The 9,984-nt window shown below is 47.5% G+C and overlaps 1 protein-coding gene across 1 annotated transcript; it reads right to left on the minus strand.

Moving 5' to 3' along the window:
* Positions 1 to 7,578: 7,578 nt before the first annotated feature.
* On the minus strand, positions 7,579 to 9,081 carry LOC135395714 (uncharacterized). The gene has a single exon (XM_064626807.1). It carries the CDS (start codon positions 9,079 to 9,081, stop codon positions 7,579 to 7,581), a length of 1,503 nt encoding a protein of 500 aa, XP_064482877.1.
* Positions 9,082 to 9,984: the final 903 nt, after the last annotated feature.

Below are 9,984 nucleotides of genomic sequence, written 5' to 3' on the forward strand. Positions count from 1 at the left end.
CGCCTGGTGATATCATTCACGCGTACCCAGACATAGTTTCCCCTCTCGCTGAGGTCCTTGAGTCTGAACAGAGGGGAGCCTTACAGTGGGACTGTAAAGAGGTTCTGAACGGCATTTTCGACAATGTAGTAACGGGAGAGCAAACGGAGAATCTATTTGATCTCCTAAAGGTCATGAGAGGGACACGCACGGTGTTCCATTATAGCATTCCAACAAAAATGCCAGGGGTAGCTTCATAGCCGGTCTCTTGAAGAACGTAAGTAAGTAAGGTCATTGCTTTTACTTAAGTAAACATCACACTGCACGAAGACCCTCGAACATAGCAGTAAGAAGAAGAACCGGCGGGAGTCGATGCCCACAGTAAGCCTTTCATATTTCCCTCTAATCTGCATATAAAGTACTAACTGTTTGGCAAAATTTGTGATATAATAATAATAATAATCCAATAATATAATAATAATAGTATATCCAAGTAAATTTCTACCGCAAGTTGTTTGGGTATAACTCTACATTATCTCCAGGTGGAATGCAGAGCGGAAACTTCGCGGCGTTTTTACGGTAGACGCAATTAACGCTTTCCGCCTTTCTGTCTCCCAAGGGTTTCCGAGGAAGCGACAAAACCTTACTTTTTGACGTTTTGGAATCTGTTATGGTAGCCAACGACACAACAATACTGTGTGCCCGACTTGTGTGGCTTGCCGTGCGTTGGCAATCTGAAAAGCGGCATATTTAACCACGATACATGCTTGGCTGCCTGGCTGTGCGGACCAGTCACTGCTCCCGCTCCCGCTTGGGTCCCGATTGGCGCTCGCGTCGCCGGGCAAACTTGAGCGCAACAGGCCTATAGTCGACGACCGATGTTACTTCGAGTCACACGGGCTCCGCCTCACGGCGAACGTCTGTGTCACGTGATCAGTGCGCTCCTCTTCCATCCTTCTGGCTCCGCGCTGGCCGCTGGGGATTCCCCTAGCTGCGGAGGTATGTGGAATGTGGACATGCTTGTAGTTTTATAAGGTGATGTGTTTTACGAGAAGAACTGCAGTGCGTTATGGGATGGACATGAGATGAGTATGTGTAAAAGCGACGGAGGTTCGCCACAGTGTATTCAGGCGGTTCATCTCCTCGGGAGAAACTGGGAAGCGTCTGAAGTTTCACCGATTCCCCTGCAAAACAGGGAAGAGGATCGGAGACAGCGCTAAGTATCTGTCACTCAAAATAATTCAAATGGCAACGTAAGCTTTTTGTTCGTTTTTAAAAGCAAGCGTATCATTTCAGATTTCAAGGAGAAGAGTAACTCGTCCACTAATTCTTTCTTCGCAGGCAAGATGGGGATCAGCGTTTGCGGAACAGCAACACAAGCGCCTGCTGCTGAACTTCGGAAAATTTTGCGATGTACAGCTATCAACCGCAGGAAGACTTTTCTTAACTCCCTGAACTTTGGTGTACTGTCACGTCACCTTAATTAACATCCTGAAAACTACAGCATGATGCAATTTAGACTAAGCGCGACAACCCAAGCAAGCAATGGCCGATGGCCGACGGTTGGCAAAGAGTCGGATTACAGCTGGCCAACGGCTCCTTCGGCCAGCCAACGTTGGCGCAATGTTGCATAGTGATAGGCAGAGCGAGGTTTGGCAAGCAGTCGGCCAGGGGACGGATCCAACCCAAGAAACGAGCTCGTTGGTCAAGCACTTGCCAAGCACGGCTAGGTTGGCAGGCCAAGGTCTTGCCAAGCTTGGTCCAAACTCGGAATGTCGCCTTGGACAGAGGGTAACGCGGATTGGTGTAGCACTGCATAAGTTCGACTTTCGAAGTACAACAACAACAACTTTATTGCGAGATGATGAATGGGGAGTTTCATCGCCAGGGGCGATACTCTACCCAATTGCTGGTGGTGATGCGGGGAATGAAATAATGAACCCCTTCACAATAAGGATCGAAGTCCTATGGTATCCAAAAAGGTGAAGAGAGCTTTGAGGGCAGAGCGTTGGTGGGCTGGATGTGGCCAGGGAACAAGTAATTTTGTGAGAGAGAGGGGGCGATAATCTAGCTCGTTAAGGGATCTGCAGAGTACGGTTCGGGAAGGTTGGTAGTGTGGGGAATGGAGAAGAATGTGCGCTAGATCTTCTACAGCACCGCAGTGACTGCATTGGGGAGAGTCGACTTGTCTCAAGCGGTAACGCCACAGCCCTGTAACACGCTGCCACATCGAGGCGCATTCGTTCAACTAATGCGGCATCTTGACGAAAGGTATGTCGAGGCATGCGGAAAGCGAGCGCTGGTTCAACTCTGCTCAGCATGGCTGAGGGAGAATGTCAGCGGTCCATTGGCGGGTAGGCATGGGAGTCACGAGGCGTGTACGGAACGAGTGTAAGTGTACGGAACGTGTAAGTACGGAACGACGATCTCCTCTCAGCAGCGCGGTACGCGTCTGTCTCCGAGACGAGAGAGCTGTTTTTGCGGCGCTGTCGGCCTGTTCATTCCCTTCGACACCGCAATGGGCTGGAACCCATCGGAGACCTAGCCTGTGCCCTGCTTCGTAGAAAAGGTTGTAAGCCATTAACACATCCATCACCAACGTTGCGGATGAGCCTCGGATGCCAGAATTTTCTATTGCTTGCAGCGCAGATCTTGAGTCAGTGAACACGACCTATTCCCGTGGGGTAAAATCAACGATGTGCCGCTTTCGATGGACCAATTGAATGTCTCAAACCAAAAGAGTAAGAAACAGAGATGTTATCTTCATGGTGAACTAATACGGCAAGCAATTTATCCTTTCAGTTTTGTTTGTGCACGCGTCCAATTAAACTCAGACACCTCACCCTTCATTTTGACTAACATGCGAACAGGACTCTCGAATTTGCGGAAGCTCGCGAAACATTCCTATGTATAGTATGTTCTTCCTCGGGAAAGAAATGCAGTTGTGAGCTCTGTGAGCTGTTCTTTTTTTTAAGCAACTCAGTAGCTGCGAGTTGCATTTCAGGCTGAAGAACTCCGTTATTAACTTGGTTACATTTTTCGCACGGTAACTTAACTTGTAACGAGTTCTTTTTTGACGGATAACTTTTCAATCTATGCAAATTGGACGTCACAATCGTCTCGCGACGTAGAGCCCCGAATTATTATTATTGTTGGACGTTGACTTCCTTGACGCACAGATAAGCTTTACCACCGAGTGCATTGTACTCATCTGAACACCACGCTACCGTTTTCTTTCTCCTCCTTATACTCAAAGATGCTTGCAATAGCATGCCATGGTCCCTCCATTGCAGCGGATAGGAAATGGCAGCGCTCAAGCACCTAAGCGTACGTGATGCAATGTCATGTGGACCCAACCCTGTGTTAAAAGTAGCAGCAGAAATAGGGAACACGTGCAGGGCACAGCTTCTTTGTAAGGTAACGACCGCTGTGCCCTCCTTTCGGCCGTGATATTGGACAGCTTGTTCGAAGGCAGGCAGCGGAGTGGGGGCTTGATGATAGGTCGAAGTCGAGTTGTCGCGAACTTGAGCTCGGAAAGTAGAGGTATAGCGGTAACGCTGAAAGATTGCGCTACCGCAAATTTGTAATGGAAGTACTTCTTTCGTTACCAATTTAAAAAAGTAGCGGGATCTGTAATCCGCTACCGAAAAAAGTAACGGATACGGTAGCGTCGCTACTAGTAACGCCGCTACGTACAACACTGCCGCGACGTTACACGTAAGGTTTGTCTGCCCAGTGTGGCGACATGTTGCACGTGCCGCAGGGTAGGACTGCGGATAATTTGGCCGGGGCCGTTGCTTGCTGAGCTCAGGATCGCCGGTTTGATCCTGGCCGAGGACAGTAGCAATGTGGGGGAGGTAAACATTGCTTTCAGCACCACTTGTGGCCTCTTGTGGCATTTTGTGGCGTGGTATCCCCAGTGGCGATGGCGCCGCATCTGAAACTATACCGACGGACATATCTGCAGGGATTTTTCCAAGTCATTTCGAGTTCGATGAGGAGGAATTCTGACGGAGAGTTGCCTTTTGTCACGTGAGCGTCAGTGACGAATGTGCAGAGGACGCTTCTACGCAGGAGGAAGCCCCTGTGTAGCCGCTGCCGAATGGTGGAGGCAGACCATGGAGGAAGGAAAAATAAGGAGGGAGTGTGACGTCATTTTGCGCGATTCCGGAAGTTTGGGTGAGGAGAAGCAACTGGCACAAACAACTCTCCCCTCCCAGCTCTCGGCAGCTGACAGAGGAGCTCTGAGTGCGAGCTTTGGTTTGCGCTCGTGCGTTTTGAGGCTCTTGAAAAGCGTGTGTCTACTGCAGTTGTACTTGAAACTTCATTCACATTCTTCAGCGTGTAGGAGATGCCGACCTCCAGCGTGCAACGCTGCAGATCGCGCTCTTTTCGCAAAGAGCCAGGAGCTTCATTCTATTCGTGAGTATATTGTCATTATTCATGTGCAAGAAAACTGAAAGTTGTTAGCCAGAAATGCTCGACTTAGTGTTACGGGTGATTATTGCTTATGTCACTGTGTAGGTTTCCAAAAAACCCACACAGCAAAATGGATCGAGGATGTCCCCCGGAGAAATCGTCCCCGCAAGAAGAGTATCACGAAAAGTAGTTTTCGTCAAACGGCGCTACAGCGTAGCGTAGCGCGCGTGCCCAGCTGTGGGTAGCCCCCCTCAACCGCATGGTGAACTGTCAAAAACAAGCCTAAACTAACCTAACCTCTGAAAACTAACCTAGGACCCGGTTCTAACCTAGGTTCCCACCGGGGACGATTTCTCCGGGAACGTTTTACGACTACAGAATACTGAGCACAATGACACATTACCTTCTGTATTCATACCAATGAAATTAAACGCACATGCTCACTATCCTGAGGTTCTGACTTCACGCTCGCTGAATGTGGATGTCGTCGGAGGTGGTTCCCAACTCAACCGGAACACTAGTATTTTCATGTATAGTTTATTATTATTTTTTTTTGCTGTTGTTGGTCAGACAATGATGTTGTAGTTGTTCTCTAATACTTTCTATGTTGAACCGTATTTTCAGCAGGAGCGGAGTTGTAAGGGCAATGAAACAACTGAATAAGTGGGTGTAGAGCTTTCATAACCCATAAACATCGACACAGAAAAGATGCAAGGGACAACTGTAAAACCTGTGTCTGACCAACAGTAGAGAAATACTAGCATCCAGCGAACGATATCGCTAGCGAACTAATGCAGCGAATTATATCCATTTTATGTTGCTCATTGAATTGAATGTAGATTTAATTATTCATTAACACATGAAAAAAAGAAAAAAGAAACCCTATGTCTCCCAATTTCAACAAATCCGCGAAGCGAATGATAACACTCGGTCGGCTGTGATGTGCTTCATCGGCTACCTAGATTTCAATTCATAGTTGCATCTATATTTCAGGGGCTTTTAGTGCGCAATTATCCGCACTTTAGTGAATGCAGTGTGTACACGGTATTAAAAACTGTGTTGCCAACAAGCGCAAACCAATAGACGATTTCAGAAATTGCATGGATGGCCCACCAGAGAGCGCCGTGTTGCGAAAGCCCCGCTGCATATTGGGATTTAGTTTTCATGAGTCAAAGAGAAGAAGAAGAGCGCAAACGGTTTCGGTTTTCTCTCTCCTTCACCTCCTGCACCTTCAAGCAACAGGCAGACGAGCACGAATGCAAACCATTTCCCACAACGCATTGCGCGATGCGCGTGACTTGGGCGACGGAGGGCCCCCGTGACGAGCACAAGGGCAATATCTGAAATCGCCGATTAATAAAAGAGCAGGCACAAAGCAATCTTTGTGGGATGCACTTTTGAGGGGACCTTTTGGCTGTCTTACACTGGCTTCCGGAAAAACTGGTAAAAAGTATTTATTTCCTGCATCCGCTTACACCCCAAACCCTGGAATACAGCCATAATTAGGCAACAATTTACCTTCATATTAACTCTTTTATTCATACCAAAATAACGTTTTACGGTACGTAGGGTGACATTCATAAAGCCGACGGTCCTAAGACAGAATTATCAGAAGGCCGAAACTCAAAAGGCCGAAAAATCAACACACCGAACAATCAGAAGGCCGAAAAGTCAGAAAACTGAATTACCGAAAGGCCGAGAAATAAGGAACCCAATATACGAAAACTGTTGTTCGAAGTGCGATTAAAAATTTGCTCTACAAATTAAGTAGGATAAACTTCTAGTGAATTAATAGAGCAAATAATTTTTTTCGTCGAACTTCGCGTTAATAACGTGCTTTCGATCACTTGGGGGGGGGGAGGAAACATACGAACCACCGTGTTATTGTATGTGTTTATTGTACACAATGGCAATACGGTAAAACGAAACATTATGAGCTATCCGATGACATTTCCCATTCTCATCCCATTTTCAACAACAGCTTCAACCTAGGACATTCCTAGAACCAGTTCCCTATCATCAGCTCTGACTCAAAACCGCATCTAATTGTTCCGCCTTTCGATAAGTAGGGTGAGCAGCTGAGTGAATGACCTGGGAGAAGTGAATTTCCATTCTGGAAGAAATGAAACATACAGCAAAGCTGCAGGCGAAGTAAAAAAAAAAAGAAAACCAACAAAAAGCCTACAGATAAAGTTTATTTTGTAGAGCAAGCGATTCAGACGGTTACTTGTTCAAATCACGTTCGGGAACTCACAAATGTAGAGAAACACCATCTCCTCTACAGTTCATTCAGTGGCATGCCATTCACTCACCAGACACTTTCTTTTCGTAGTACACATGTTGCAGATTATTGTTTTTTTTATCTTCTCTGGCTAGTCTATTTCCGAGCACCAAATGCTATGCATTCCAGTTATTTGATTTCTAATACAAGAGCCACAAAACTTTTTCATAATCTACACCATCCCATTCAGTGGTCATGGGGTTGGTTGGTTGGTGGTTGGTAAAATAACAAAAGGAGGTTGAATTCACGCAAACGAATTCTGCTACCTAAAAAAAAAAAAAAAAAAAAGGAAACGATTTACGATCGGTACGATTGCACGAAGGTACGATTATCGATTGCACGAAGGTACGACGATCGGTACGAAGGCACGAAACGAAGGTACGATTGCACCACAGAAGGTGCGAACGCACCGCAAAAGTTTACCGGGTCGAGCGTCTCGACCGAGACCACGCAGGACCGAGCGCGCCGTTCACATCAAGGATCATATAATGTCCACGCACAGTCTAGTATAGGGTTTCTAGTCCAGATTTCCCAATGAAATTGACAAGAGCATTGAAGGCCTCGTCCCTGTGCTTAGCGTCCCATACGCCTAAGACTTTCTCTATGCTGAAGTCCCTGCTGTCGAGATGGCCAAGGGTCTGCCTCAAGATGCCTCTTTGTGCAGCATGTTTTGGACAATGCATGGTGATATGTTCAGTGTTTTCCACTGTCCCGCACAGTAAACAGTTGGGCGAGTCCAACTTGCCCACTTTATGAAGAAACTGGCGACCATAGGGCACATTCAGGCGTAGACGATGCAGGAGAGTTTCTGTGTGTCTAGTCGTTTTTGAAGGTATGGTAAAATTCAGCTCCGGGTCTAGCGTGCGCAGCAGTGACGGACCACTGTCGGCTTGGTGCCATTATGTCCTGCGGATGTCATCAGTCATAGATTTTAGGAGAGATTTGATGTCTTGCTTAGAAAACGCGACTAGATGTTCTGTCGATGACAGGTGTGCGATGTTCGCCATTTTGTCCGCCTTCTCGTTTCCACTTATGCCAATATGGCCAGGTATCCACTGAAGAACGACGTCGTGACCGATGTCTGTACACTTGCGATACCATAACAGGAGGTCTCGTACTGTTGACGCCGTACGGCCTTTTCCCAAGAACGATGAGGTAGCTTCAAGGCCGGCTTTGGAGTCGCAGTACATTAGCCATTGCGCAGGCAGCTCGAGCGTGGCAAGGTAAGTCATGGCTAGCTGTACGACTACCAGCTCCGCTGTCGTCGATGAGGTCCTGTGAGACAATCGTGCTATGCCTTCCCTCTTGTGCTCTGGTATTACAAATGCGGAGGCAGACCCGGATAGAGTCGTGGACCCGTCGGTGAAGATGGCTACACGACCTTTGTGCCTTTCCATCAATTCGAGGCAGTGCTGTCTCATGGCCAAAGGCGGGAGGCTTGACTTTCCCTGGTTGATCCCGGGCACGGTGGTACAGATAGAAGGTGTCTGTAGCGTCGATGGAGGGTGTGGATCCGCTTGTTGCGGCCGTGCTGTTGGCAATGTACGTCGATATGGAGAGAGTGCTTTTAAGAAAGAAGAGTTTCGGCGAAGCAGCTTCCGCACCAGGGGATGGTGATCATGCTGAGTGCACAGGCGAAGGTAATGCAGAACGGTTTCACACACCCTTAGTGCCTCGAATGGAGGTTCTTTGGCCTCTGCTACGGTCAGTGTGTTAGAGGTGGCACTGGGTACCCCAAGGCAGACCTTCAAACTCCTTGCTAAGACGCCTTGCAGGATGTTCTCCGACGTAGCGCAAATGTTGTTCAGAACTGGAAGGTGATACGCTGCCATTTGCTGGATGAGGGCTCTGTGCACAGTGAGTAGTGACGACGTTGACATTCCCCACCGGGGCCCCGTGAGATGCCGTAGTATGTTAATCCGAGTGTCGGCTGCGTCGATTATAACTCCCAGAAAGCGATGATGTGAAACCCGTTGGACTGGCTGTGTCGAGAGCTGCAATTGGAAGTTGTTCATCTTTTTCCGTGTGAAGGGTAGGAAGACCGTCTTTTCGGGAGATATGTCCATTCCCCTCTGTGTTAAGAATGCTAGCGTACAGTCGAGGGCATCTTGAAGCCGCCGTTGCAGCGCTGGTAACTGTACGCCCGATGTCCATAGGCAGATGGCATCGGCGTACATACCGATGTGTATATTTTTGTGCAGGTGCTGTGGAAGGTCCGCCATAACCACATTGAAAAGCAACGGACTGAGAACGCTGCCTTGTGGCACTCCACTCGGGAGGTCGTATCTGTCGCTGTCTCCATCTTCTGTCTTCATGTATACGGACCGCCCTCGAAGAAAATCCTCAACCCAACGTAGGGTCCGAACCTTGACCCCGTTGAGCATACAGTTCATGGACAACATGGCTGTGGCTTACCGTGTCGTACGCTCTTCGGATATCGAGGAACACTGCGACGGTAATCCGACCCTTGGCGCCTCGTGTTCTACAAAGGTAATAGGTCTAGGATCCCGTCCATGGTGCACCTGCCTTTGCGAAAGCCGGACATGCAGTCTGGGAATTGCTTCTCCGTCTCTAAAAACCGCTCCAGTCGGCTTAAAACCATCTTTTCTAGCACTTTACATACACAGCTCGATAGACTTATTGGCCTGAAGGATGATAAGTCCTGGGGTGATTTCTCTGGCTTTAAGACCGGGATGATCCTGGCTACTTTCCACGATGTGAGAAGTTCAGCATCGTACCAGTTTTTGTTGTTTGGGGTGTTCACCCTGTGTCTCTTTGGCCTTTCTAATTTCAGCCTTCTGATAGTTCGGCGTTATGATTTTTCGGCCTTTTGATAGGCTCAATACTTACACTCAACCAGCCTAAATAAATGCATTGCGTTTAGCAACAGCTACTCAAAGAAAAAAAAAAAGAAGAAGGAGAAGAAGGAAGCTCCTAAAACTCCTTGAACTCCGTCTTTATGTATAAATGAACAAAATAAAATGAAAGGAACTTGACGCGCGATAAGGTCTCAGAGCACAAATTCCGTCTCCTAACGCGCTGGTTATTACCCGGAAACTTCAGTACTATATTTTTAGACACTCCTTGGTTTTCACAGGGCACTACACATTGGGTCTACACTCTTAAACCCGTACCTTTTATTGTAACTTTTAGAAACATGTAACTTCTGTATAGACGTAGATTTTGAGATTTCTTATAGGTTACACCACTGTAACGTATATTTAGAGGTTAAAAGCGACCAAGGTCATGTCTTTACAACACGAATAGAAGTTACATCTCGGAAAAAACAAAAACAGCTTGTTGTA

This window comes from Ornithodoros turicata, chromosome 5 (genome assembly GCF_037126465.1).
Source record: "Ornithodoros turicata isolate Travis chromosome 5, ASM3712646v1, whole genome shotgun sequence".
Classification (NCBI taxonomy): Eukaryota; Metazoa; Arthropoda; class Arachnida; order Ixodida; family Argasidae; genus Ornithodoros; species Ornithodoros turicata.